Source organism: Lepisosteus oculatus, chromosome 13, assembly GCF_040954835.1.
Source record: "Lepisosteus oculatus isolate fLepOcu1 chromosome 13, fLepOcu1.hap2, whole genome shotgun sequence".
Classification (NCBI taxonomy): domain Eukaryota; kingdom Metazoa; phylum Chordata; class Actinopteri; order Semionotiformes; family Lepisosteidae; genus Lepisosteus; species Lepisosteus oculatus.
In genome coordinates, this window is record NC_090708.1 from 1,645,772 (window position 1) to 1,673,746 (window position 27,975).

A 27,975-nucleotide genomic window follows, 5' to 3' on the forward strand; every position below is an offset into this window, starting at 1 on the left:
GGGGGAAACTCAGTTCTGAGGTTCGATGTTTATATTTGGCTTTCAGACACGAATTGTATTGTGCATGGACTGTATACAAACAAAACCGTTTGCTGGGTGGAAAAAGTGAGGAAACTCCAGTTTGCGTTTTGATCAAGATTACGTACAGAAGCTAAGGAATGTTGTAATAAGGAAAGTCCCAAACAAGAGGCCGTTTGGTCCATCGAGCCCGTTCAGGAGTCGGTAAATAATCGATCTGAGGATCTCATTCGGTCATTTCTTGGAAAAGACCAGGGTCCCAGCCTCAATAACATGGCCAGGGCGTTCGTGCCAGAACCAGGCCACCAAAGAAACCGCAAACGCCATGACAAGCTCTTTTCTGCACTACGGAGCAGAAGATCGGAGCAGTATTGGGCACCCATGACGTCTTCGAGAGCAGCTCATGTCTTGTTCGCAATTATCAAGAACAGGAGTAGAGAAATCAGAAGTCAAAAGAAATCAGAAGTTTAATATAGCTTTTGACAATGGGGAAGAAGAGAAGAACTGACACCGAATGAGTTGAGTTCTTCCAGGTGGGGTTGGAAAGTGTGGCCTTTCCCCAGTCAGGTCCCTGCGTCAGTGTCTTCAGAGGAGGGAAGATCAGCTGTTTGCTGTGTGTGGGAACATCTGGTTTTGTTTTGTCGTTTGCACACAGCCTCCGTGTCCAGTCTCCGAGGACAAGGGCGCCCCCGCTGGGAGGGCCCCAGGGCGACAGGCCTCAGCAGAGCGGGGCATGCTGGGATTGCCGGAGCCGGGGCCTCCCCTGGAAGAGCTTGTGGAGCTTGCTCTGGCCGCTTCGCCTCGACCCCGGGCTGGGGGGCCCCGAGTCGCTCTTCTGCGGGGCGGCGGGGAGCCCCGCGGCCAGCTGGGACAGGTGCTGGGTGAGCTTCACCATGGCCACGACCAGAGCGCCGGCCACCAGCAGCAGGGAGGGCCACAGGAGGCAGTGCAGCACCACCGTGCTGTCGTACTTCTTGAACAGGATGGCGTCTCGGGGCTTCTTGTCCGGGCTGTAGTGGCAGGAGAAGGGGCTGCCGTGGCCTGGGTGGAGGGAGCGCAGGATCCTCTTGGCATCGCTGAGCAGCTCGTCCCCGTCTCGTAAGCACTTGGGTATGTAGAAACACTGGAAACACAAGAGCACAGCTCGGTGAGCTCTGCTGTCGCGCTGCCTGGCGGGCTTTGCGCAGCAGAAAGCGAGTGGCTCTTGCACCCCCTCATTCTGGTAGCTAAACAACTTCTACACTGGGTGGATAATGCTCTGTGTGCGGCATTAAACACCCTGGGGGTTTAATGGCAAGGTGCTCATTTTTATTTGGAAAAAGTCTGTCCTGGCATGGAATAAGTTGTAACAGGTCTCAGCTGTATCTTTCCATGTGTCAAGTTCACAGCAACACACCACCTTCCCGAATTGCATTACATTTACCATTTGGCCCTGTTTTTCCTCAGAAGGACCATGTCAGGCAGCTGCCCTGTTGTGGTTTTGCAACATGAGGAACCTATGAGGAACAGCTGCAGCAAGCTTGTCTGAGCGACGCGTCTCTCTGCCAGGTGTCTCCCATGTTCAAAGGCTGGAGGAGAATTTCTCTCCTGCCCTACCTTGGGGTTTTGCTGGATGACCTCGTCGTTGTAATGCAGCACGGCCTTCTGCCCCGAAGAGGAGAGGTTGACGAAGACCTGCAGGCAGGGGTACTTGGCCTGGCCGCGGCAGTCCACCCCGCAGATGAAGGTGCAGTCCACCCAGTCCTCCAGGATCTCCATGCGGATCACCGTGCAGTTCGCCTGCTCGCTCCAGCTGCTGCAGCGCGGGCATCGGGGGGCTCTATTAGTACTCCACACACCACTCCCTGAATACTTACTCCAGCAAAGTCAGCAGTTCATCCCATTTACATTTGATTACATTATGAAGCTGGTGCAGTCTTGGCTTCAGGGCGTCATGCCTGCACTGTATGGACATGATCTGCATCATTTCTAACTTGAGCAAATTAGTTTGGAATTATCTGGAATTTAAATCCATGTTTAGTTTTTTTACAGTACCACACGTACAGATATAAGCTCCACTATCTTGTTAAAACTATTACTGCTGTTTAAGACTCTGTTCTTTTAAGCTCTGTTCCTGTGTCGCTGAGGTGTGTCGCTTGCTCCCTTTATTGTCCCAGGTGGGAAATTTGTTTTGCAGGCAAGTGAAAGAACATGATGCAGTGTGCATTTAACACAACAGGAACCCATTAACTAGTAAGAAACAAGCAGGCGTAAGATGAAAAAATACAAGTCGGCAGCTGAAGTCATCCCCCCAATTCAGAAAGACAGAGAAGAGGGCTCACCAGTGCGTGAGAAACGGCCGACACAGACCGTGAGACGCATGCATGATGAAGAGCTAATGAAGCAGTTAGTAGCTGCAGGAATACGGAGGAGAAGCATGTCCCGCCACTGGTCCGTGCCAGTATGTCAGCCTTGAGCTCAGGGGCCTTTTGGAATCCCTGCAGGACCCGGACGCGAGCCGTCTGCAGCTGCTGGCTTCTCACCTGAGCATGTAGGGTTTGACCACGGTGATGCCCAGCACAAAGAGCATGAGCACGGAGAAGGCCATCATGGCGAACCCCAGCAGGACAGCCCGGTCCTCCCCGGCGCTGGACACGGGCGGCTGGCTCCTGCATCGGTCCGTGCCCTTCCCGTCCCTGGCCCTGCTCCGAGGGTCCTGCACGGACACCGAGCCGCTCATATCCCTGCAGAAGGCAGAACACATGCAGCTTCTTCTGGAGCACCGAGGCCGGCCCTGCTGCCTCTGCTGCCCTGGCAGCGTGACCGATCTCTGCCCCAGGGCCGGGCGACTGGCCCTCGCCGTGCTCAGGCCAGGTGAGGGAAGAACACGAAACGACGAAAGACGAATGGGGGGCCGAGCAGTCTGGGGCGGCGGGGGAGAGGACTTCTCCGGAAGAGCCGGAGAAGGCAGAGAGAGTGGTTACCCTACCTGGTGAAGCGTCTGCGCGCGCACTGCAGCGTGATCTGGACCGGGACTCCGCAGGACCCCCTGCGCGACGCCGGCTGGAGAGACATGTCCGCTCCCGGCTGGGACATGGCAACGCGGACCCCGGCCCTGCCGCGGCGGAGCACACACACACACGCTACCGCCCGGATGAAGTGCGTCGCAGAGGCGTGGAGCCTCTGACGGGAGGATTGCAGGTGCGGCTCGCACCCTGTCCCTCACCTGGGCCTGGCTGCCGCGGCAACCGCCCGGGTTCCTATAGGAACGCCAACAGACGAGCCAGCTAACGATGCCCCGTGGGCTGTTACAGGCCCGGAGGGAGACTCCTTTCCTCAAGACGTGCGTGTCCTGTGCTCCATGTTTACGAGGGATTAGCTCCTGCTGCGTGCGAGGAGGAGAAGGGAACGAGAGGGACCACTGCACTGCCCCCCCACCGGGGGGACGCTGTTCAAAAACACAGCACACGGGCAGAGGACGGGCTCCTCCGGTCTGCGCCTTGGACAGAGCCGGCGACCAGGCGACCAGGCACAAGCCTTCAACAAGCTCAACCCCGCAAACGTCTCCGATGAGCAGAGCGACATGAACCGGAAGACTCTGGTGGAAACTACTCGAAGGTGTACTTCAAGCTGAGAGGCAGAGGTGTGGGAGTGTGGAACAAGCTGCTCGGCCATGTTGTTCAAGACGGTACCCTGGCCTCTTCCAAGAAACAGCTGGATGAGATCCTCCGATCACCAACATACTGACTACCAAACGGTTAGATGGGCCGAAAGCCTTTGTCCCGTTTCCTATGTTCAGAACAGAAGGTTAATTAATCTCCACAATAGGTGATGCAGCTACCAGACGAATCGGGCATAATGTGTGCAAAAGGTTACAACTCCCTCAGATATTCCGGCTCAGACTGAAATTTCAGATTCTGCAGCAAAAGCAAACTGCATACCAACAGTAAAATACTCGAGTGGAAGAGACGTAATTTTGTTTCCATTTTTGTCCTGAAATCTTTGCTTTGCCCGACAGTTAGAGAGGGTTTATGGGTTAAAACAGCAACAGGGTCTAATGTACCTATTAACTCAGATCCCAGGCAATAACGCTCTTTCTATCCTGTCCTTTCACTTCATACCCAACCACGAACTTCATTCCTGCTTTCAGCAACCGCCTAACGATCTGTTTGTCACGCTGAGGTTCTTCATGTCAAGGTGTTGAAGCTGGTCAAGACACATCACCACCTTCCCCTGGCGCTCAAATCTCTCTTAACTGCTCGCAGAGAGCGCAGGAGAGGCAAAACCAGCGAACGTACTGTAACTGTCGAGGGTTTTTAGTTCACCGGCACACGCGAAGCGCAACGCAACGTCTTCCGCAGCAGTTGAAAGAGAACTGATGCATGCATACAGATTTTAAGATCCTTCCAGCTGCCTACAGTTAGTGCCTTCGTTCTTGTCACTGCGTGCTTCATGATAAGACAAAGCAAACAACATAACTGTGACATTTCTCGGACATGGACGGAACTGGGCGCAGCACTATCTTTCCAGCCCTGTCAGCAACCGGCACACTTACATGGGCAGTGTCATCGGCGCTGCTGTGGAGGACTTCAGCCCAGGCGATCTCTCTCGGTTTTTTCAAGGTTCCAGCGAACTTAGTCCTGTTTCTCCCATTTCCCGGGCTTCGATCTCCCAAACCGCCAGGGCTTCAGCAGACTGGAGTTTCAAATCCAACTTTCACCCTGACAATATCCCTCTGTTTAATAATGCATGAAATGTGTTTGTGCAGGTGCTGCTCGCAGGGGGAAAAAAGATATCAAAATAACAGAAGGGCACGCAGACCTTTGCTGTACATGCAGATTTTACGAAGATATATCAGTTTTTGCTGCCGTAGGCAGGAGTGATGTAAAAGCTGTGTGCTGCAGAATCGGACTGCTGTGTGTCCCCAGATGGGTATCACCGCCTGCACATGTATAAAGATGGAAAAAGCCAACTGGGTTATTGAAGAAGCATTAACATGTCCCTAATATTTTAAAGTGTAAAACTTGATCTATAATCTGTAGCTTCCAACATCTCTTGTGAAGGCGCTAACAGGCAGGCTCTGATTAAAAAAAAAACATCGATTCGCATCTGTCCCAAGGCCGCCGAGAACAAAAGGCAGTGACTTTCTTCCTCGTTCTTTTACAGATGTGTTATTTCGGGGAAATAACAGGCCTAATAAAGTGATGTTATGTTAATAAAGTGGTGTCATCCACCTGAGAAGACTTGAAAAGACATAGAGGAAACATCAATTTTTTCCCCCGGCAAACTCATCCTCTCCGTTTTCATCTGCCAGATGTGGGACAGCTGATATCGTTTGAACTGCAACATGCGATTGAGTGAAACATTCCCAAGCACCTGGCGAGCCCGTGCCCTGGACCTCGGGACTGTAGAGCAAAGAACCGGTTCGTATCCGGCCCTGCTGGGCGCTGTGGCCAGACTCCTCTAAAGAGCGGAGCTGGGGAAGGGACCCGCGACACATCTTCCATTGCAGGGCCTGCAGTGATCGGTACACACGGAGAACAGCCGAGGTTTGGCTCCGAGTACCGCTCTTCGTAGCAGAGTCCGTTTTAAGCGACTCACAGCTGTAAAAAAGGTGCATGCCTGCAGGACGGTTTTCTCCGGACAGTGCCTTATCGTTCCGCTTGAGGCCACACGGGCACCTTTTCAAACAGGGAAACACGATTGTGAAGAACGTCACGAAGAAGGAGTGATGAACTGTGAATAACTTCTCCCTTCATTTTCTCAAGATGCTTGCTGTTCCCGCCTGACAGCGATCTGTGACATGGGCGCTCTTGCTCAGAACCAGACGGACCAGGGCAGGAGTACACCCTCCTGGACTGAGCCCAGTCCGCTACAGCGCTCACGCAGGGACCATTTAGGGACAGCGCTGTACCGCACCAGTGTCTTTGAAAGAAAGAGAGGAGAAGACCCAAACGAACAGGGAAAGAACATGCAAACTCTGCACAGAAGACCGGATTCACACAGAGGACCCAAGGGCTGAGGGCAGCGCCGCCCCGGCCAGTGAGACACCGTTCTGTGGGTTGTATTAATGTAATATGACTTTAACCTGTGTTTACGTTGTAATATCAGAGTCTAGCGCGGATGGGCAGTTCAAGGATCGGTGAGCAAATACTACGATTTTCTTGTTAACTGCAATATCACTCTGAAAAAGCGCTCTGTGGCGATACGGGCCCACCCGTGCAACTCACTTTATTGGTTGAAAACCGATTCCGGTCTTTGAAAGATTGTTTTTAAAGCTGCGAATGGTGGTTCACAATATTTTTGGCTCACTAACCCCTCTTGTCGAGGTGAATTTCGGCGCCCAAGGTCAGGGTAATGACATTTAAACGTAAGCATCTCGTTGCACTTGTGCATATGACAAATAAACTGAACTGAGCTGAACACTGCAGCGCTTCACAGCGCCGGCGGGGTCGCTAGAAGAAGCAGTGACACGCTGCGCCCGCCAGGGGGGGGGCATGCCTCTGGTGCTTTGAGCTCTTGTCCCTCCCGCCCCGGACGGTTTACGCCTTGCGCTCTTGTTTCCCTCCCGGACGGTTAACGCGGTGCGCCCGTGAGCTCGACCCCGCAGTCACGCCTCCCCGGCCGGGCCGAGTTCTGACCGAGCAGCGGAGCGGAGCGACCTGTCCGGCTCGACAACACCGCACTGGCCGCGGAGTATGAGCAGCCGCAGCTGCCTGTGAGGAGGCCCGGAGATCAGGATAGACGAAGGGAGGCGGAATCTCAGCTCTGTCAGGTATAGCAGGAGCTATGTTGCGGTTTTCTGCAGTTCCGAACAGTGATGAGAATGTGAGGAGACACTGCGCACAGATACGGTGGCAGTTTCATGGCGAGGAGGGTGTTTAGGTGCATAAAACTGGCTGGCTGTCACCATTTGAAGATCCTGTAGCCCGGTTTAGTTTTTTTATTGCTTCCAGGCAGTTTTGTTAACAGGAATACGGTTTCGTTTCGTTTCGTTTCGGGCGTGCGGTCTTGTTTCAGTTTTAAATCTTCAACTGGGTAGTTTTAAAGTTCCAGTACTGATAATACCGGAGCGGTTCCAAGGTAAGAAATCTAAACAAAACACAGGCCTCTGTGTCTTTCTTGTTAATCTCCTGTTTATGAAGCTTGTGTCTGACCAAGGCGTCCGGCCCCAGTCGAGACAGGGAGAGAATTCAGGAAAGGGGAATAAATTAGTCTGGGATACTTGCCGGGTCATTAATTAGCGCTACATGAAGGAATGAGGGATATTCTGAAAAATTAAGCCTTGCTTTGCACAGCCAGGTTTTCCCGCGAGTTGTCTATTTTTCCCCAAGTCTGCATAATCATTCGGTTCTGAAATTCTTTAACTATCGGGATAAAGATATCATTGGGTCTGAACCGAGCAATGTCTGCAACTTTTCCAGTGTGACGTAGGACAGGTGAAGCGCTGTCGTCACGTACATCGCCTACCTCATACTAGAAGACTTGTGTGATAGCACCAGTTTCAACACTTCAAACTGACGCTTTTTTGCCTTTAAGTGTCTGATAACCACAAGCTATGCTTTAAAAATAGCTGTATAATATATATTCTTTAAATGTTATTCATGATGACTTTTAAAGACCCAGAGACCATGATTGCTACAGTATTAAAAATAAGCAAGGTAATTTTTTTCATTTTTTTCTTACTACGTGCTAGGGACATCTAAAACTGGCCATTGAAAACGCTCCTTTTCTGTTTTATAATATCTGCTTTGTGATTTTCCTGCTTGTGAAGTGTAAACAGAAACAAGGTACTAAAATAGATGGGGATTAGCCAGCTGTTCCCTTTGCAGTGCAGACGTCACTCGGTCAGGTCAGGGGTGCTATTTCTGTGCTCGTCTGGTACTGGGGAAGGATGCACAGTATTATTGAACCCCAAGATTATCAACTTTATTTGCTTTAGTATTCTAACCTTCTGTAAGTTTGAGAGACAGACTTGGAAAGAGATACTACACAGAAGCGAAACTAAAACCTTTTCCCCCGCAGTCTGCTCAAGTGGTGTGTGAGATGGGTGGGGCTGTAAAGAGTGTGTTTCCCAGTGCTCTTCTGTGTTTACACACTCTCACAGGGTGTGTGTGTGTGTGTGTGTGTGTGTGTGTGTGTGACCTTACTTATGCATCCTAGGAGATAAGCCAGTGTCACGAGGTCACCCACAAACCAGAGCTTAACATTACCTGTCCAGATCTCTGTATGGCACAGAATTCTCTAGTTTTCTCATGGGTCTGTTCCTGCTGTAGCAGTGCAGTCATGTTTCTTGCACAATTAATGTACAATTATGAGCAATTCTCTGACTCTTTGTGCTTGTGGAGTCCCAAATCATTCCGACCAAATAGCAATAGTTAATGGCCTCTTACAATTTTTTTAAAGTGAGAAACATGATCCAATCTATAAGCTTGTTGCAGACTCTCTCACCCCTTTGGGTAAATAAGGACCTCCTGTTCTCAGTTTTAGACGCACTATGGTGCGTCGTCCACCTGTGTTCTCTGATTTGTGTTTCCATGGTTATCCTGAAAGAAATCCACAGGCTTGACTCAGTAAGTGATTTTAAATACTTGAATCAGGTCGCTTGATAGTCTTCTCTGTTCAAGATCAAAAAGGTTCAGTTCCTGTCGGTGTGGGATACTCCCTTCAGACCAAAGAGACTCAGTTCCTCCAGCCTGTCAGTGCAGGACACTCCCTTCAGACTAAAGAGACTCAGTTCCTCCAGCCTGTTAGTGTGGGACACTCCCTTCCAACTAGAGAGACTTAGTCTGTTTGCCTGTTATTGTGGGACACAGCTGTGATGTCCACAGTCCCTCACGTAGTGTCGAACTGGCTGCTTTTCAGGACAGCAGCATGGAGCAAGGAGACCAGTCCCCCCTGAAGCACTTTGTGCTGGCGAAGAGGAAGATCAGCTCCATCTTCCAGCAGCTGCTGGATTATGTCAACGAAGGAGCGGCATTCCTGGAAGGTAAGGGAAGAGGACCGCAGGAGTCGGGATCTTGGCCGTGCTGCAGGTGCTGGAGTTTGCGTCCATCCCGGCGCTAAACCAATCGCTGGGCGCGCGAGTGCGCCGCCACAGCAGGGCCGTCCTCGTTGGCTACAAACCTTAGAGCTGGGCGGGGAGGCGGGAGGAGAGACGTGAGACGTGCCTGAAGCTTTTCGGTCTGCTCCTGCCAGAAACCTGCCGGACCGAGGAGCTGGAGCAGATCGCCACGGCGGAGCAGCGGGCGCGGATCCAGGCGGACACTGAGAAGATCGCCGTGATCAGCGAGGTCCTGGCCCGGAGGCACATGAAGGTGGCCTTCTTCGGCAGGTACAGGCGCCGCGCCGCTGTTCCTCCGCGTGCCCCCCCCCCCCCCCCCCGAGTGCGGAGGCCGCCGGCGCCCGCCGGCGCCCGCCTGACCCCCCGCGGCTTCGTTTCCTTTCCCAGAACCAGCAACGGGAAGAGCACGGTGATCAACGCCATGCTGCGCGACCGCGTGCTGCCCAGCGGCATCGGCCACACCACCAACTGCTTCCTCAGCGTGGAGGGCACAGACGGGGACAAGGCCTACCTCAAGACCGAGGGCTCGGAGGAGGAGCAGAGCGTCAAGGTGCGGCAGCCCGAGTGTCCGGGAGCTGGCGCTGAGGGCGTTCCCAGCCCTGCTGCCCCTGTACCCTCGGAAAAGCACGTCGGTGTCAGCCGGGGCCTTGTGGGAGCCTGCGAGGTTTTGAAAGGCGGCGCTGTCCTGCGCACAGTGGTACCGGGTTCCCCCCTCCCCCCCAGCTGCCACACGGCAGAAGTCAGGGGTCACTCCGGGGCCCCCTCAGGGGAACTGGGCACGGGCGTCGTGGTGCGCTGCTCCGCAAGAGTTGAGAAGCTCGGAAAAGGCCCTGCCTGGCTTAAGAGCTTGAGGAGGGTTGATATTATTCTGGCAAGCGGTGCAAGCAGTGTGATTCCGCCCGGCACTCCGGTGCAGTCCTGGGAGGTGGGAGAGGTGCTTTGAGCCCGAAGGGGGATATAAATTTGGGATCAGAGGCTGTCCTGTCGGGGCAGGGTACGTCACCACCTGATGTTGGTTGGCTTCATCTGGCACAGTTGATGCCTGGAGTGACTTTATTTTGTACTGAAATCACGATGGATGTAACCGAGGCCTGTCTGTGTTCTGCTCAGTCCTGTGAGTGCTTTATATGAACTTAAGTAACAGGATTTAAAAAAAAAAGTGTTCAGCATCCCTTTGTCTGCCCCCCGCTCCCCGCTCCCTCCCTGTCGCCAGCAGACCGTGAACCAGCTCGCCCACGCCCTGCACATGGACAAGAGCCTGGACTGCGGCTGCCTGGTGAAGGTCTTCTGGCCCAAGGCGAAGTGTGCCCTTCTGAGGGACGACCTGGTGCTGGTGGACAGGTATAGTGCCCGGTCCGAGGCCAGGGCCACTCGCGTCAGGCAAGACTCCCCCTTCCCCTCTCGAGTCTGTTTGCTGAGTGCCTGAACTTGACCACATGTGCCGAGAGCAGAATGAGCCCAGGCCTCTCCTGGCCTGTCATTCCTGTTCAGCTGGTGTGCTAAGAAGAACAAGCAAGGGTGCTTTAAAACACACTTAACTTTCATTTAATTTCACCAACGGTTTTTAAAGAGCAATGCTAAGTTTGCTATGTGTCCTTAAGTGTTATGTCAGCAAAACTTAGTGTTGCCAAAACTTTGTGGTGGATAAACGTCAGACCTGGAGTCCAGACATTTTACAGGGCGGGGGGTGTCTTGTCCAGTTTCCCAAGGCTTGGAGACGGACCTTGACCCCTGCAATCCAGATTACACATGCAAGGAGTAGTAATTTGTGAAACTGGTCTCACTCTCCCAGTCCAGGGACTGATGTGACAACTGAGCTGGACACCTGGATCGACAAGTTCTGTCTGGACGCGGATGTGTTTGTCTTGGTGGCCAACTCCGAGTCTACGCTGATGAACACCGTAAGTGTGCAGACGACCTGTCCATCTGCTTTGCTCACAGGAGTGCTAAACTTTTTTATTCATTACTTCCTATATTTGCCTGCGATTCTGAGGGGTCTGTTTTTTAAACCCCCCTGGCTAGCACTTTGCAGAATGGTTCATGTTCGCCATACCACTTGTTGAAAGGCTAATGACGGTTGTGCAGTGTTTCTTTGTCAAACAAGAAATGCCTGCGTTAGAATGGTACGTTTTACACTCAGAGTTAGCAAATAACTACTAGAACAGAGACATACAGCATTTGTACACGCTACAGAGTGACCTCTCTGTTTATCTCTGCTGAACTATCTGAGGCACTCCAGAGCACACAATGTCAGACAGGTCATCCATGCCAGTGCTTTCAGAGGTCGGCTTCTCTGGCCTAGTATTTACAGTAAGCCGTTCTCTAAATAGTCCCTCCTGCAGCTGCTGAAGGAGAATATGATATGTTCAATGCATGGACGCAGACATGAGGATTATTGACATTCTTACAGTTCGTTTTTTTTTTTACCTTGAAGGGTTTTCAGGCCATTATATTTAAAGGTGTACAGAGAACAGTGTGTGCGTGTGTGTGTGTACATTGAAGAATTGATGGCCTGTTCAAAACTGTATCACAGACTTCGCACCCTCAGTGCAGTGCAGTCTGAAGTGTGTACAGCCTGGGTCCCAGCAGCCGAGAGGCTACTGCCCTGGTGGTGATCTCCACATGCCCCATGATGGGCAGCAGTATGGCAAGAGCCTTGTGGAGCCTGTCTTTGTCCATAGGCAGTGGACGCCACAGTGGGCACCCCAGTGTGAAGTCACTCAAAGGGCCGTAAGGCCCCCAGGTTAAGCCTGTGATGAGGGCCAGAATCTATAAAGGCCTGGAGTGCACCTGGAAGTCTGAGCGCTCCTTGTTTCCTTTTCACTCCAAGGAAAAGCACTTTTTCCACAAGGTGAATGAGCGTCTTTCCAAGCCCAACATCTTCATCCTGAACAACCGGTGGGACGCGTCGGCCGCCGAGCCCGAGTACATGGAGGATGTGAGTAGAGCATGAGTACAGGGAGGGTGTGAGTAGAGCCCGAGGACAGGGAGGGTGTGAGTAGAGCCCGAGGACAGGGAGGGTGTGAGTAGAGCCCGAGGACAGGGAGGGTGTGAGTAGAGCCCGAGGACAGGGAGGGTGTGAGTAGAGCCCGAGTACAGGGAGGGTGCGAGTAGAGCCCGAGTACAGGGAGGGTGCGAGCGGGGCCCGAGGACAGGGAGGGTGCGAGAGGGGCCCGAGGACAGGGAGGGTGCGAGAGGGGCCCGAGGACAGGGAGGGTGTGAGAGGGGCCCGAGTACAGGGAGGGTGCGAGAGGGGCCCGAGTACAGGGAGGGTGCGAGAGGGGCCCGAGTACAGGGAGGGTGCGAGAGGGGCCCGAGTACAGGGAGGGTGCGAGAGGGGCCCGAGTACAGGGAGGGTGCGAGAGGGGCCCGAGTACAGGGAGGGTGCGAGAGGGGCCCGAGTACAGGGAGGGTGCGAGAGGGGCCCGAGTACAGGGAGGGTGCGAGTGGGGCCCGAGTACAGGGAGGGTGCGAGTGGGGCCCGAGTACAGGGAGGGTGCGAGTGGGGCCCGAGTACAGGGAGGGTGCGAGAGGGGCCCGAGTACAGGGAGGGTGCGAGTGGGGCCCGAGTACAGGGAGGGTGCGAGTGGGGCCCGAGTACAGGGAGGGTGCGAGTGGGGCCCGAGTACAGGGAGGGTGCGAGTAGGGCCCGAGGACAGGGAGGGTGCGAGTAGGGCCCGAGGACAGGGAGGGTGCGAGAGGGGCCCGAGTACAGGGAGGGTGCGAGAGGGGCCCGAGGACAGGGAGGGTGCGAGAGGGGCCCGAGGACAGGGAGGGTGCGAGAGGGGCCCGAGGACAGGGAGGGTGCGAGAGGGGCCCGAGGACAGGGAGGGTGCGAGAGGGGCCCGAGGACAGGGAGGGTGTGAGTAGAGCCCGAGGACAGGGAGGGTGCGAGAGGGGCCCGAGGACAGGGAGGGTGCGAGTAGAGCCCGAGGACAGGGAGGGTGCGAGTAGAGCCCGAGTACAGGGAGGGTGCGAGCGGGGCCCGAGTACAGGGAGGGTGCGAGCGGGGCCCGAGTACAGGGAGGGTGCGAGAGGGGCCCGAGTACAGGGAGGGTGCGAGCGGGGCCCGAGTACAGGGAGGGTGCGAGCGGGGCCCGAGTACAGGGAGGGTGCGAGAGGGGCCCGAGTACAGGGAGGGTGCGAGCGGGGCCCGAGTACAGGGAGGGTGCGAGCGGGGCCCGAGTACAGGGAGGGTGCGAGAGGGGCCCGAGTACAGGGAGGGTGCGAGCGGGGCCCGAGTACAGGGAGGGTGCGAGAGGGGCCCGAGTACAGGGAGGGTGCGAGCGGGGCCCGAGGACAGGGAGGGTGCGAGCGGGGCCCGAGGACAGGGAGGGTGTGAGTAGAGCCCGAGGACAGGGAGGGTGCGAGTAGAGCCCGAGTACAGGGAGGGTGCGAGCGGGGCCCGAGTACAGGGAGGGTGCGAGCGGGGCCCGAGTACAGGGAGGGTGCGAGCGGGGCCCGAGTACAGGGAGGGGCCCGAGGCCGGAGGCCAGCTTGTTGCCTGGATCGTGTTTGATAGGCGAGACGTCCTGGGCCTTCTGGCTCTGGTGGCGGAGCAGTGCAGCACCTTGCTGCTGACCGTGTTCAGTCGGCACTAGCAGAGACTTGGGTTCTGCTGGGCTGGGGAGTCACGAGGCTGGGGGTCTGTTGGGCTGGGGAGTCACGAGGCTGGGGAGTCACGAGGCTGGGGAGTCACGAGGCTGGGGGTCTGTTGGGCTGGGGAGTCACGAGGCTGGGGTTCTGATGGGCTGGGGAGTCACGAGGCTGGGGTTCTGATGGGCTGGGGAGTCACGAGGCTGGGGAGTCACGAGGCTGGGGGTCTGTTGGGCTGCTCTGGGGAGTCACGAGGCTGGGGTTCTGTTGGGCTGGGGAGTCACGAGGCTGGGGGTCTGTTGGGCTGCTCTGGGGAGTCACGAGGCTGGGGTTCTGTTGGGCTGGGGAGTCACGAGGCTGGGGTTCTGTTGGGCTGGGGAGTCACGAGGCTGGGGTTCTGATGGGTTGGGCTGGAGAGTCACGAGGCTGGGGGTCTGTTGGGCTGCTCTGGGGAGTCACGAGGCTGGGGGTCTGTTGGGCTGGAGAGTCATGAGCCTGGGGGTCTGTTGGGCTGCTCTGGGGAGTCACGAGGCGGTGGTTGACCCGGCAGGTGAGGAGGCAGCACATGGACCGCTGTGTCAGCTTCCTGGTGGAGGAGCTCAAGGTGGTGGAGCGAGAGCAGGCCCCCAGTCGAATCTTCTTCGTGTCGGCGAAAGAGGCGCTGAACGCCAGGATGCATCGAGCTCAGGGCATGCCGGAGGGGGGTAAGCACGCACACCGCGACCTGCGGTCACTTTCGGCAGTGGGCAGACGAGACAAACGTGCAGGTGGAAGAAGACGGGCACCATTCTGTCACTATACGCATGTGTCCGTTGGTTCTCCCTGCACTGCTTGTGCACAGAGCTGGAGTGCGTTATGTCACTGTAAAAGTCGACTTAGGTGTAACGTCAGCTTGGACAATAACGCAGAATGCATTTAGCTGGGTGTTAAACTTTTTGTTCCATTTTTTCTTTTTGCTCGTGTAAAGTCAGATCAAGACCTGCTGCTCAACTATGTCAGGACTAATTTCACTTTCTGCGACAGGTGGTGCTTTAGCTGAAGGGTTCCAGGAGAGACTGAAGGAGTTCCAGAATTTTGAGAGAACGTTTGAGGCAAGTGCAGAGGCTGAGAGAGGCTTGTCCTGCTCCTCCTGGCTTTTCTTCTTCCCTCTGTGGTTCTGTCCCTCTGTAGGGCTGCTGACCCACCGGTCTTGCTCTCCTCTCCTCTGCAGTACAAGTGCTGAATGCACACACAGCAGGTGCTTTCACAACAGACCTCTCTTTCCTCTCTCTTAGGAAATGCTAAGTTTTACTTCAGAGCTCAGCACATAAATGGGAAATGAGGACCAGAATTCAAACGGTGTACTTCCGGAGGGAACTGATCTAGATTGCTAACCTTTAAAATCAAGCACTTTAGTCAATAACACACAAAAGTATTGCACGCCAGTTCAGAATTTATCTGGGGAAGGTATTATACTCTTTTTATTTAAATTAAGGTTGCTGAAAAACTAAGTTGAGACAAATATTCCGTCCTATTAATTTTGGGGTTTTGTTATTTGAAATGAGCTATCGGCGTAATGAAGTTGAAAACCGCCCCTCTGAGGAAACAGGAGCAAACCCTCCTGACGCTACCCTGCTCCGCTGTGCCCTTGCGGGGCTGTAGAGCTCACTGCAGAAGGGCTGACAGTTCTGGTCTTGCACGGTACTCCTGTGCTCAAGCCCTGCCCTCCCAGCAGCCCTCACTGCTCTGTGCTCAACCGTCGAGCTGTGTCCTCATTGCTGAAGTCTAGATTTGCTTCGGCGAGGCTCTGAAGACCCCTCTCTCTTCTGTTCTTGCCTTCATTTTTCCTTTTCCTTTTCCTTTCTGTTTTTCTGCTTTCTGGTTGTTATTTTCTTTTAATTTCCCTTGGGATGTGATGTGTTAAATGCGATTTTATTTAATTTTCCAATGTCACAGTGGATTAGTTCTTCTCTGAACATCCTCAGTATCGCCATCTAGATGTTCAGCTGTGTTTGGTGATCTGCATGGTTGTTGGAGTTTCAGTTATTGTCCTGTTTCTTTTTGTGACCTTTGGGTTTTTGTGATTTTGAGTTTCTTCATTCTGGAAGAAGCACATTACTGTGAGAATTGAGGGGGTGGCTCCTGGGGGAAGGTACTGGTCTGCTGCTGCAGGTTTGCGGAGTCGGTGGCCTTGAGTCGGCGTCGCGTTGGTTTTGAGTTGGTTTCCCTTTGCGTTGCCAGCAGCAGCTCGGTATGTTCCCCCTGCTCTCTGAGCGCGGCCGCCCTGTGCCGCTCTGTCATCACAGTAACGTGTCGTGGCCTCGCAGGAGTGTATCTCGCAGTCAGCAGTGAAGACAAAGTTTGAGCAGCACACGATCAGGGCCAGGCAGATCACTGAGACCGTGAAGGGCATCATGGACGCCATCAATATCACCTCAGCAGAGAAGAGGTGAGCGCCTACCACTTCCTCTCCCGCGCCCCAGGGCACCTGGGGGCTTGTTCTCCTCCCCTTCTCAAAGCTGCTCGATTTCAACCGCGAAACCCTGCTCTGGGTCTGCACTGCTGCCTTCTGTAGGCAGTAGCAACAACAGGAGGACCAGCTCGAATTCACCAGCCTCTGCCTTTCGATCAGCCTTCACGGAAACCAATTTTAATTCCCAAAAGCTGTTTGTCACGGCTGATCTCCAAGGGCTTGATATGAGCGTTAATGTCCCTCTCTTGGAGTCACACCAGTATTTAATGGCGGCCCTGTTTCCACTGTTTTATCCAGTCAGGCAGCAGGTGGTGAAGCATGTGTTTGCTGCTGTAGGTCTTGTTGCCCAGATGACTTCTGCAGAAAGCCTTTGGGCACATCTCCAGAACGGCATCAGCACTTGTACAGCCTGAATCCAAATAATACAGACCAGTCTTTGTGGTAAAGTGACACCTGGCGGACCGAGTGTCTAATGGCTCTCCTCTGCTGTCCCCTCGCCCCAAGAGTCCGTTCGCTGGAAGAGAAGGACGACCAGGTGGACCGACTGGAGTTTGTCCGCAATCAGCTGAACTTGCTGACTGAGGACATTAAGAAGAAGATCAAGGCCGTGACGGAAGAAGTGGAGGCCAAGGTAAGCAGAAACCGAGCTCGTGCCCTCCCTGATTACTGTCCCAAAAGAAGCAGCACAGCTGGAGCCAATAGGGGGTGCAGGTCTGGACTCTGACCTGGGAGGTTGTGGGTTCAAATCCCAAGTAGGGCACTACCGTTGTAGCCTTAAGCAGTGTACTTCAGTAAAGTGCCCTGCTGTATAAGCTGGTACAAATATGAAGTGGTTTGAATAATAAAGAAGGATTTTTTTACATGCATGTTGTGGGTTGATGATGGCATATGAAATCGACATTCAGACACGGTAGGTCTGCTGTAGCGCGTTTCTACTCCTCAGGTGTTTTAGTGAAGAAGTTTGAGCTGTTTTTCGGGCTGATTTTATGATGACGGGATGACCAGGGGCTGTACAATGTGTGTGGTGGGAGGGAGCAGGTTTCTGCTTGTGGAGGGAAAGTGGAGAGCGTCCAGTTCAGAGGTGAGGATCCAGACAGCAGCGCACTACAGTTCTCAGGCTGTCGAGGTGCCCCCATATGTAACAAGCTGATAAGCACGCTGGCTGGGCTGGACGTTATCCTAAATATTCTGCCAAGTTTAAGTCGGGAGTAAGGATTGAGACTGACACCTGGAACAGAGGCTCCCCAGACAGGAACAATCAGCATCTCTGCTGTAGGCGATCTTGACCTCAGTTTTTTACCTTTTCAGGTTTCCAACGCAATGGCGGAAGAGATTTGCCGTCTGTCGGTGCTGGTGGATGAGTTCCACTCTGATTTTCATCCCTCTGCACAAGTTTTAAAAATGTACAAATCTGTAAGTGTACCGCCGGTGGAGAGCAGGCCCGTCCTGGTCGTGTTGAGGAAGAGAGTGGAAACTCGTGGGGCCTCAGCGAGATCAGCTGACTCTTCAGTTCCTCAGCTCGAACTCGCAGGATCGAACTGTAGGCAGTCAAGGGATGCTTTTGTAAACAAAAGAACGATTGATTGCTCCGTGGTATTAGCGAAGACCTGCCAGTGTCAGATTTCCTGATCCAGGTGGCCTTTGGCGCTTGTGACCTTTCGCTAGCAGAACTTAACTGCACCCCTGCTGTTCGTTTGCAGTTGAGCTTGTTATCAGTCAGGTCCTGCGTGAAAATCTCCACCTGGAGCTTCAATGCCTGCGCCTGTACTCGCGTGCAGTGATTCTCATGCCCCTCACCTGTCTTTGAAGGAACTTCTGAAACACGTGGAGGAAGGAATGGGGAAGAACTTGGCCTTCCGCTGCTCCAGCGCCGTCAACGCGTCTGTGCACTCAGCCCAGCAGCAGATGATCGGTGAGAACATGCGGGAGGGGCTGACTTCTGCCCACGAAGCAGCACCACTGCGTCTTTCATTTGTCAACACGGGGAAAAAAATCACAGCCAGGTTTTTGTGAGGATTAGACTAGTTTTAAAATAGAAGTTGGGCCTTTGGGGTACACCCTGGCCCTGGAAGAGTGAAGTAAGAGAGACGGCGAGTTTGTTTTTCCAGTTAACGCAGGAAAGCCCCAAGTTAAAGGAGCTGTAATTGTGGTCATCCCTGTGTTTTGCAGTTTACAAAGTCCTTAGTATCATGAGGTTTTGTCCAAATGAAACTTCTTTTTCATCAACGGTTTGACCGTAAAATGCACGCTCTGTATAGGGATTAATTGATGTGTAGCTAGACCGATGAGAAGCTGGATAAATGGGAAAAGCAGCTTGTGTGCCGGATAGCTAAACAGATGTGCAGACCGATAGGAACGTGCATCCCTACCTTTCTCTACCTGGGCTGAAGTCCTGAGTCCTGACCGCTTGTCGTCGTCCTCCTCCTCCTCCTCCTCCTCTCAGAGAGCCTGCAGCCTCTGCTGCCCCCTGCTGCTCAGGACCGGCTCCACATGCTGGTCCCCTGCAGGAAGTTCGACCTCAGCTATGACCTGAGCTGCAGCAGCCTCTGCTCCGACTTCCAGGAGGACATCGAGTTCCGCTTCTCTCTGGGCTGGGCGGCCCTGGTCACCCGCTTCCTGGGCCCCGCCAACGCCAAAAGGGCCCTGACGCTGGTGGACAGAAGCTTCCAGGTAGGAGCGTTGTGCCGCTCGCGGACCTTGCGCGGCTCAGCCCCTCTTGCCAGCCGTGAGACTCCCCTGCTTTCATCGCGAAGTTGAAAAGTAAAAAAAACCCCAAAGGAGCACCCCTGCGGTGTTGATATCCCTGCCCTGCCCGGTTAAAAGGAGCGTCTCACAGGCACAAACAGGAGGGGCCACAAACACCCCTGGGTCTAACCTAGCTTGAGCTTGTGCGCTCCTGGCAGCGGGGAGGGCTTTCCTCATCGGCCGTCCGTCCTCTTCCCAGATCCCCCAGCCTCTGGCGACGCCGCCGCCCGCAGTGGGGGCTCTGCCTGGGGCCCAGGGCGCCCCGTCTCAGGACGAGCTGGTGCTGTCCATGGCCGCCGGCTTGGCCTCGCTCACCTCGCGGACGTCCATGAGCGTCCTCATCGCCGGCGGAGTGGTGAGTGTCCGCCTGTCTGGCCTCCAGTTCAGGTTCGGAAAGGCCAAGCGAGGAGGGAGTTGTGCTGGGTAAGGATGGGTGTTCTCCATGCCTGGCCTCAGGTGCTGCCTTTGATACAAAACTAACTACAGGTAGAGCTGGCAGCCAGGCCAGCGGCAGTCTGGGGGGGCTGGTGGGGAAAAAGGCAGGAGGGGTTGACGGGCCCTGCTCTTCCGCCGCGCAGGTGTGGCGGACGGTGGGCTGGAGGCTGATCGCGCTGTCGGCCGGGCTGTACGGGCTGCTGTACCTGTACGAGCGGCTCACGTGGACGACCCGCGCGCAGGAGAGGGCTCTGAAGCGGCAGTTCGTGGACTACTCCACCGAGAGGCTGCAGCTGATCGTCAGCTTCACCAGCGCCAGCTGCAGCCAGCAGGTCCAGCAGTAAGTCCACCCTGCGGGGACCGCCCCCGCGTGGCCCTCTCGCCAGCGCTCGTTGTGACCGCCTGCGTGCTGTCCGTCCGATGCTTATTCACTTCTTGGATCAGTGGCGACAGTTTTAAAAAGGTATGTGAGGTAGCAGACTGGGTGGGTGAGCAGCTCCGATTTCAAGGTTCCTCCGACGTTGACCTGTACTGACCAGCGAACACCAGGGTCCGTGATGAGGGCAAGGTCTTCATACCTTCATAGCTGTTCAGCTCTTCAGGGGCCGCAGGCAGTGAGGGTACGGGGGGCGTGTGGGTGTGGGCAGGGGGCCGCGGGCAGCGAGGGTGTGGGTGTGGGTGTGGGTGTGGGTGTGGGTGTGGGTGTGGGTGTGGGCAGGGGGGCCGCGGGCAGCGAGGGTGTGGGTGTGGGTGTGGGTGTGGGTGTGGGTGTGGGCAGGGGGGCCGCGGGCAGCGAGGGTGTGGGTGTGGGTGTGGGTGTGGGTGTGGGCAGGGGGCCGCGGGCAGCGAGGGTGTGGGTGTGGGTGTGGGTGTGGGTGTGGGTGTGGGTGTGGGCAGGGGGCCGCGGGCAGCGAGGGTGTGGGTGTGGGTGTGGGCAGGGGGCCGCGGGCAGAGAGGGTGTGGGTGTGGGTGTGGGCAGGGGGCCACGGGCAGCAGGGTGTGGGTGTGGGTGTGGGCAGGGGGCCGCGGGCAGCAGGGTGTGGGTGTGGGTGTGGGTGTGGGCAGGGGGCCGCGGGCAGCGATCGGGTCTTCACATCCGTTTCCCCCGGCGATGCAGGGAGATGGCTTCTACCTTTGCGCGGCTGTGCCAGCAGGTGGACCTCACGCAGAAGGAGCTGGAGGGCGAGATCAGCAGGCTCACCAACAACATCGAGCGGCTGGCAGCAGTCCAGAGCCGGTCCAAGAGCCTGAGGTGAGCGTCGCCGTCTTTTACGGACAGACTGAGACGTCGACAACGAAACCTGCCTTCTGTTTACTGGACGTCCCTTCCCAGGAGACCCGAAAGAGCGGTTTAAAGATTTTTGTGTTTGACACTTGACCTCGACCTGTCTCAGGCATCCAGTGCTCGCCTGTCTTGCCTTGTACATGCCCATGCATCCCTCTGGCAATTTTATTACAGCTATTCTGCTGCTTTTCTCACACCACATCGCTCTGCTGTTGGAGGTGTAGCCACGTCTCGCGATACGTGCAGTTTTACATGACATGACAGCTTGTGCTGCTCATCTGGCTATGTTCCAAAATACAAAAGCAGTTGCTGCAAATGTCGCTGTCGCTGTACGTAGCTACATGGTTTTCAGGGATGTTTCTACTGTAATAAAGCCGTGAACACTGTCTGCCGATAGTTCTGGTTAGTAGGCTTGCTCTCCTCCCAGCCAGCCTGAGACAATACTGTACAGGTGAGGACCACAGGTCTGCATCACCCTGTTGCAACTTTCATTTTATACCCAAATGCCACCAACGCAGGGCTCTCGGCTAGCTTTCTGTGTCAGGTTATTGTCAACCCACTTTTTGGATGCTACGCTTTTCTTTTAGGCACAAGGCAACGCGACTGGAGACAGAGCTGCAGAATTTCACCACGCAGTATTTACAGCCTGAGCAGTAAGTCTCCCCACCCCAGGACAGAGGACGCGCAGACTCTGCACACCACCGCAGGAAGGAGAGCCCTTTTTATAGCAGATTTTATTTTTCATCAGAGAAGTCTGTACCAAGAGTTCACAAAAAAGGATTACCCACCCTTTCTCAGTAAGCCCTTCAGATGTTTTTGTACCTTTCTACTTTTATCTCCCCTCTAGGATCCTTAATAAACCTAAGGTTGAAACGAAACACACCTGAATCACACAGGTCTGAATAATTTTTCAGGTATAATGTGGTGCTTTAGAGAAGAGCTTTAATACTTTACAACAAGCTAAATTACCAGAGTTCAAACCCTGTTTGAGCCGTTTTACAGGTATATTCACTTTTGAAGATCATTGTTATCGAAGTCTGATTTGAAACAGGTGGACATTTCCAGTCCTGCACTGGTCATTGGTCTGGCATGTCTGTTACTACAACACATGGAGCTGTGCTCTGGCTCGTCTTCCAGCTGGTGTCCACAAGACCTGAGCAGTGATTTAAAGACTGTTTCTGCTTCTGCGGATTATGGCTCTACCCTGTAGTGCTGTAACCTTGAGCAGAATATGTGAAACCTCAATCTGGCTTTTGAGGGGCCATAACCTTCAAGGTTAACCCCAAGGTGTGCTCAGTCTGCCATATTCACTGTTGTGAAAGTCAGTTTTTGAGAAAAATAAGGTTTGTATAGAACTGTTTGATTACCACAATTGTATTTTATATTTTTTGGTAATGGTTTGTACAAGCATGAGCTGGGCAATACTGTAAAAAAAAACTTTTTCTTCTTTGTGAAAGTCCCATCTATTATTGCTTTTTTTCGGTTTGAAGAGCCACTGTAGTTACCTCTTTATTTATATGAAAGAAATTTAATTAAAGTATCAAATTGTTAAAAGCGCATTCTTTTTTGTGGTGCTGGGAATTATTAGTCGATGAGCCAGAAGTGGCTGTTTTTTTTTTTGTCCCTTTGGCCTTTACAGCAAGGAGTAGTGCACGATAAGATAAGATGTAGCTGCCAAAAAACATTTGAAATTTGTAATTGAAAAAGGATTCAGAATAACAGACTTCCCATCACTAGATGTGAATCACAGTAAGAGACGCGGCCTTCTCTGAGAAGCAAGGATGTACCACACAAAGCACTTTTATTTTTTAGTGGTTTATTTGCAGGTGGATTTCTTACACGTGTGCCTATCAGTCACAATCTTATAAAAGCTCTGTTGCTACAAATTTGCACTGAAGAGTATAAACTTACAATCTCTTAACATAGTGAACACACTGAACACAACAGCCTTGGTTAAAAGCTTTTTCTTTTTTTTTTTTTATTGGTTACAATATCAAGTCATGGCAACATATCAGTATCACCGAGCCACTGTACAAATACAGAGAAAAAAATCTGTTGTGGAAAAAAAAAGTTATCTGGTAGCAGGTGATTATAATTATTTCACACAAGAGCACTGTAAGAGAAAATGGTGGCACCAAGTCCCTGGTTCTGACTGGCTCAAAAAAACATTGGAAAAATAAAAAATAAGACTTTGTTGGGAGTACATACAAGAGCCAAAAGGCAGTGCATTGTTACTAAAACAGTGTTAATGTTGTGGTAATGACGCACAACACGAGCAATGGACAGCCAAGCTTGGACAGTCGGCACCTCGGCCCTGTGCTGTCCCCTCTAGCCCCTAAAGCGCGACCGTGTATGTCCAGGCTGCTCGAGGCCAACAGGCCAGGCAGGCCTCTGTCCATCAACCACAGCGAGGAGGAGGGGGTGATGTCTGCTAGCTGAAGCCCTGGAGCCTCTGAGCCCTTCCTGCCCTGCTGCTGTGACCAGCCTTGCTGGACCACAGGTCTGGGATTAGCTCCCTCAGGTGGGGGCAGGCCTGGGGGGGGGGGGGGGGTTGATGTTGGGGGGGACTAGTCCCAGATAGGGGCAGACTGGAGTAGGTGGGGTCAGGGGCAGGCCCAGGGCCTCTGGGAGGGCAGGGGTGGAGTCAGGGGTTGGAGTCGCCCTCGAAGACAGGGACTAGCCTCTCAGGACAGGGGTGTGCCCCACTGACCAGGGCCCTACCAATTTTACACCAGGAACCAAGGTAAAAAAAAGGGGGTAGCCCACTGGGAAAAACATTAAATGCAGTTATTGAAAGGGTCAGACTAATACTTTCCCCTCCCTTGGGATCTGCTTTCACTGAGGGAGGCGGCCCGGGGCATGGGGATTAAAACTGACCCCACCCCTCCGTCTGCGAAACCACACTGCCCAGAACATGGAGACCCCAGATGTGTGAAAATCATGTGAAGGTCCAGAGAGGACGAGAAGGCTCTATTGTCCATCAATCACTCAGTCAATCGAACCCCCGAACTCCCCTCGTGGTCTCGACCTCAAGGGTCTGGATTCAGGTCTTGCTTCAGCCCTACTGCTGTGCCCCCCCTCTCACTCATAAAATGGGGTTTGGGCCATTTTTACCCCCCACCCCCACGGGGAAACTAGAATCCCTGATTGCCAGACTTCTTGCACACGACAGCGGTGACAACAGTTTGCTTTGCATCGCTGGGGGGGGGGGGGGATTATTGAACTTGCCGCGCTCTTATTACTCGTTATTGCAGAGGGTTGACGAGCAGGTCAGGTTTTGACGAGAGCGGTCGGAGAGGGAGCAGTTCTTGAAAACTGGCCTCAACAGGACCAGGAGGCCCTCGTTCTGCATGAGTCTCCCACTGCCAGCCTCCCGCCTTGACAAAATCAAACCCTTTGCACCTCAGGCTGCTCAACACTGTCTGAACAAGCCCAGTGATTAGCTTCCTCGCAGCAGATGCATTATAAAGTGGTCAGTGATGTTTTTTTTTTGCACTGAAGTACTGTTCAGCGCCCAGCTGTACCAAAACCTGGTTAAACTGATGACCATCAACAAGGTGGAGAAAGTAAAAAAAAAGGCAGAAATGCCATCTCTTGGTCCAGGCTGAAAGGGGCTGTTTTGTGTTGTGGCAGAGACGGTGTCTGATCTTTAACAAGGGCGGGACCAGTTGAATAAGGCTCCCGGGCCCCTTGTATTCAGTCAAGTTGGTGGCAACGATGGCCAAATCTGCACTTACATCGTTATCCACCAGGGGGCCTCGCAGTCTGCTTGCCCTTCACCGCAGGCTTTGGCCATTTCTCTCCGAGTGCCAGTCTTGGACACAACTGAGTGATGCTCGCAGAGGGAACAGGGAGGGGTTAAGGGAGCAGAGGAGGAGGAGGCTGAAGCAAGTATTTTTCAACACCCCCCACCATCATCATCAACAACACGCAACTCCGAGCGCACCATGCCAACGGGAAGACGTCAGCTGCCTGGCCCAGGTACGTACGAGCGGGAGAGGGGAACCGAAAGGGCCGCAGGAGGCGTGTGAATCACATGAACTGGTATAGAATTTGAGCAGTAGGAGGCAGGACTTAACGGGACTAAAGTGAAACCTTGAAATGGCTTATGACGCAGTTGCTTGAATGACTAATTTTGTTTCATATTCATTTCGAGGCGACCTTGGGTTGGCATGAATGACACCGGAGGGGGGGCTCGTCTTCCGTTTCAAATGCACCAGGGATGTGGGGTACCAACCTCACCCCCCATGTCATTTCCCCAGCGCCCGGGGGGGAGGCCCTGCAGCACACTGTCTGCACTCTAAAGCAGGGGTAAGCCCACAGTGGCCCCAGCCCTGCCGCTTGGCAAGTAATGTTGCTTTTCTTTCATCATTTACACACGCTTCCATAACCCTTCACCACAGCTACATAAACAGGTCAGATAAAAAAAAAACTAAAAAGTGATCTTTGCATGCCTTTGTCCCATTTCTAACAAAACGCTGTGTGTTGTACACGCATATGTAATGTGATTGATACCCTTTTATCATCGTTAGAACTTTAATACTGTTGCATTATTTAACAGCAAACTGCAGTATCCAACATCACACAACACTAGACACAGCCCAGGTCATCCCAGGGTCAGAAAGGCTCTGCTTTAACACTGGCCACTTGACCAGGGAGAACCCAGCTCTAACCCTACACGAGGCAGGGAGTTTGAGAAGAACAAATGTTGCTTTCAGTTTTTAAGGCCATCCTCTAATGTGATTCAAAGAAGAACCTCCAGCAAGGCCACAGCTATACAAGAGCTATTAGTAAGACTGAGCATGGTTCTGTAGTAGGTTTAAAGGCAGAATTACCCATGAGAGTTATTTCTATTGAACTGAACTGGATATTCACCACTGCACCTTAAGCAAAGAGCTGTGCTGGGGCCCAGCTGGGCATTCTCGTTAGATGTCTTTATCATTTTAGGCAACTCATGAATTTAACTTCCAAGTATTTAACACATTCAAGATACGTTTATACTGGATCAGCATTAGGGCACTGGTCTTTCTGTTCAGTCTTGTAAGCAAAAACATTAATACAAACAGACCTTAAATAAGTGGCACAAAGCAGCTGTTATGTAATTCCACTTCAGTGTTCAATGAGGGTATAATTTTGGCACAAAGCGTAGCCTTGGAAAAAAAAAAGGGCAGGTTGACCACACAGTACGGTAAGGATCTTTTCAACACTGAACCGCAACACATCTTACATCACGTTTACCTAAAAGCATCTCTTTCTGGAAAAGCCACGTTCTATCGTCAATCTACGCAGATTTGTTTTTTTCCCGGAGAGTAAAAAATAATTTGGGAACGGTTGGCTAAAAACACAAAACCGCAACTAATTATACTACCCGACTGTAAAAAGGATTTCTTCATAAACAATAAATACAATAACCGTGTTCGTCTAAGTGCAGAAAGCAACCCAGCTCTTCAAAAGGAAAGGGGGCTGGAGGAGCGACGGGAGGCACCACTCCGAGCGGGAGAGAGCCACCCCTCCGCTCGCCTTTCTTGCGCCTGGGCCTGGCGCTGCACGCGGACACGGGCCGGGCAGACGCAGGGCACGAGCCGCCCCAACGAGCCCCCCCCGCCGGGCGACGACGGGGGGCTGGCGGCTGAAACAAACCCGACTGCTCAGGCCACGGTTTCGAGAACTGCACCCGCGGGACGGGGGTCCTCGGCCGGGGGGGCCGGCGCGGAGGTCCGGAGACGAGGGGGTGCTGCAGGAGGGCAGGAGTGGGGCCGTGGGACCCGGCGGACGAGCAGGGCAGCGCGCCGGCCCCCAGCCCCTGCGCTCGCCCACGAGACCAGCAGTACCGACTCCGCCGGCGCGCGCTTCCTCACCGAGTCCCCCCGCTGACCCCGGCAGAGCCGTGCAGGCCGTGTTCCGAAACGGGCCCCGGGAGGGTTCTGAGCCGCTCCGCGCGGGTCCTGCACCTCCGCTCCTCATCGCCACGAGGGCCGCGCCGGGCTCTCGCCTTTACCGAGCCAGCGCGCACGGCGGTAACGGGGAGGGGAGGGGGGGGCGTCTCGGCGAGGAGCGAGCCAGGAGCGGCGCCCGGGGGGTAAGAAGCGAGAGGGAGGTCCTAAAGCAGAGGCCCACCTCAAGCGCTCTCCACGGTCAACAGCACCGGGACGGGTCGCCTCCCCAGTGGCTCTGAACCGGTGAGGTGGACATTCCTGGGGGACGGGGGCGGACTCTGTTTAACAGTGCCGCGGTGGAGCACCCGAGAACCGACGGGGACAGGTCACAAGCGCCCCCTGTTGGAGGAGCGGCTGTCCGCACCCCCGGGGACGGTCAGTCTGGACCAGCCCCCATCGAAACCTTCAGACCGTAAGGGGAAGGTCTCTACGTCGGTATTCCCCTCTTCTCAGCGGGAGAAGGGAACCAGACCTCTGGGACATTCGCTGTGCAAGTGGGCCTGGACTACAAAGACAGAGCAGTCGATTCATTATTGCAAGACACACCACTAGCACTTCTAACTTCATGTACATGGTGTGATACTACAATACAAACACACACATTCAATTGCCCCGTCTCCACAAAATCCAGCCAAATGCTTTGTCCAGGGCATACAATTACCATCTGCAGGTGAAGCAGGTGAAAGGTCATTGTCTCCCTCTTAATATTCTGTTAGGGGGATACTGATCAGTATTGAATTCATTGACCACTGGTCATCAGTTTCAGGCAACCAGGAAACTAAAAAAAAAAAGACCGGGCTAACCTCTTTCAGAAAATACTGAATTAAATCTATAAAAGGACAATGGATGTTTTATATATATGCGTATATATATAAAAAAAAAAATCACCGACAAGCACATTCTGATTGGCTACTATCAGGTGTACATTCTGATATGTACAAAAAAAAAAACACTGAGCGAAGCAGAAAAAATAAATCAAACATTTAGGGAGTGGGCAATAAACAAAAGAACTATATATAAAAAAAATACATATATATATTTATATAACAATGACTGGCTCCTAGCTTCTTGGTCACCATGGTAACATGCTAGCCCCTGCCAGATGTCAGTGAACGGCCAGGGTTAATTTCTCATGTCCTCCTCTGCCCGGACTATGTACTGCAAGCCTTGTGTAGTAAGTGAATAGAAAAAACTTCACCTGGAAAGGTAGAAAGAATGTTACTCTCGCACAGCCGCGGGCTGCGGCAGTGACCCCCCCCTCCCCCCGCCTCGCGGGGGGGGGCCATGTGGTCCACCCCCCCCACCAGCCGCGCCCGCCAGTTAGTTCCAGATCCGGAGGAAACTGTCCCATGAGCCCGTGGCTACAGCCATGCCGTCGTCCGTGACCCCTAAACAGCTCACTCGGTTGTCGTGGCCGGCGAGGACACCTGGGGGGGCAAGACGGAGAGCGTCAGGGGGTCCCGTT

The 27,975-nt window shown here is 53.8% G+C and overlaps 3 protein-coding genes across 8 annotated transcripts in view; 1 reads left to right on the forward strand and 2 right to left on the reverse strand.

Annotated features, from left to right (window-relative positions):
- Nucleotides 1–467: 467 nt before the first annotated feature.
- Nucleotides 468–3,558, reverse strand: LOC102696076 (calcium-activated potassium channel subunit beta-3). 2 transcript variants are annotated; one of them, XM_069197554.1, is made up of 4 exons: nucleotides 2,987–3,558; nucleotides 2,541–2,741; nucleotides 1,615–1,810; nucleotides 468–1,141 (listed from the first exon to the last, which is right to left on the reverse strand). In XM_069197554.1, exons 1-4 carry the CDS (start codon nucleotides 3,091–3,093, stop codon nucleotides 737–739), a joined length of 909 nt encoding a protein of 302 aa, XP_069053655.1. In that variant the 5' UTR covers nucleotides 3,094–3,558; the 3' UTR covers nucleotides 468–736. The 2 variants fall into 2 exon arrangements, with proteins under 2 accessions (XP_069053655.1, XP_015216120.2); XM_015360634.2 differs by having other exon boundaries at nucleotides 1,615–1,813; nucleotides 2,987–3,557.
- A 1,439-nt stretch (nucleotides 3,559–4,997) lies between these two features.
- On the forward strand, nucleotides 4,998–22,133 carry mfn1b (mitofusin 1b). Of its 2 annotated transcripts, none has more exons than XM_069197549.1 (18): nucleotides 4,998–6,772; nucleotides 8,863–8,986; nucleotides 9,196–9,331; nucleotides 9,449–9,611; nucleotides 10,278–10,402; nucleotides 10,854–10,962; nucleotides 11,892–11,999; nucleotides 14,208–14,361; nucleotides 14,681–14,748; nucleotides 15,964–16,085; nucleotides 16,614–16,740; nucleotides 17,418–17,522; nucleotides 17,919–18,021; nucleotides 18,553–18,779; nucleotides 19,054–19,209; nucleotides 19,433–19,629; nucleotides 20,407–20,541; nucleotides 21,162–22,133. In XM_069197549.1, the coding sequence occupies exons 2-18, from the start codon at nucleotides 8,872–8,874 to the stop codon at nucleotides 21,229–21,231; spliced, it is 2,220 nt and encodes a 739-aa protein (XP_069053650.1). In that variant the 5' UTR covers nucleotides 4,998–6,772; nucleotides 8,863–8,871; the 3' UTR covers nucleotides 21,232–22,133. The 2 variants fall into 2 exon arrangements, with proteins under 2 accessions (XP_069053650.1, XP_069053649.1); XM_069197548.1 differs by lacking the exon at nucleotides 4,998–6,772 and adding an exon at nucleotides 7,569–7,658.
- A 240-nt stretch (nucleotides 22,134–22,373) lies between these two features.
- LOC102696470 (guanine nucleotide-binding protein subunit beta-4) overlaps nucleotides 22,374–27,975 on the reverse strand; it is a 37,620-nt gene continuing 32,018 nt past the window's right edge. For all 4 annotated transcript variants that reach the window (XM_069197550.1, XM_069197551.1, XM_069197552.1 and 1 more), the window contains one exon: nucleotides 22,374–27,937. In XM_069197550.1, the coding sequence (XP_069053651.1) occupies nucleotides 27,831–27,937 (107 nt within the window). In that variant the 3' untranslated portion in view covers nucleotides 22,374–27,830. The remainder of the gene's footprint in view (nucleotides 27,938–27,975) is intronic.

Bases quoted from the DNA above. Each gene is read 5' to 3' on its own strand.
- LOC102696076 (XM_015360634.2), bottom strand. From the start codon at position 3,093: ATGTCCCAGCCGGGAGCGGACATGTCTCTCCAGCCGGCGTCGCGCAGG. The intron at 2,742-2,986 runs GTAGGGTAACCA...TGCCTTCTGCAG, and splicing joins GCGCGCAGACGCTTCACCAG to GGATATGAGCGGCTCGGTGT. The intron at 1,142-1,614 runs GTAGGGCAGGAG...TTGTGTTTCCAG, and splicing joins TCATCCAGCAAAACCCCAAG to TGTTTCTACATACCCAAGTG.
- mfn1b (XM_069197548.1), top strand. From the start codon at position 7,593: ATGTTATTCATGATGACTTTTAAAGACCCAGAGACCATGATTGCTACA. The intron at 14,362-14,680 runs GTAAGCACGCAC...TTTCTGCGACAG, and splicing joins TCAGGGCATGCCGGAGGGGG to GTGGTGCTTTAGCTGAAGGG. The intron at 19,630-20,406 runs GTAAGTCCACCC...CCGGCGATGCAG, and splicing joins TGCAGCCAGCAGGTCCAGCA to GGAGATGGCTTCTACCTTTG.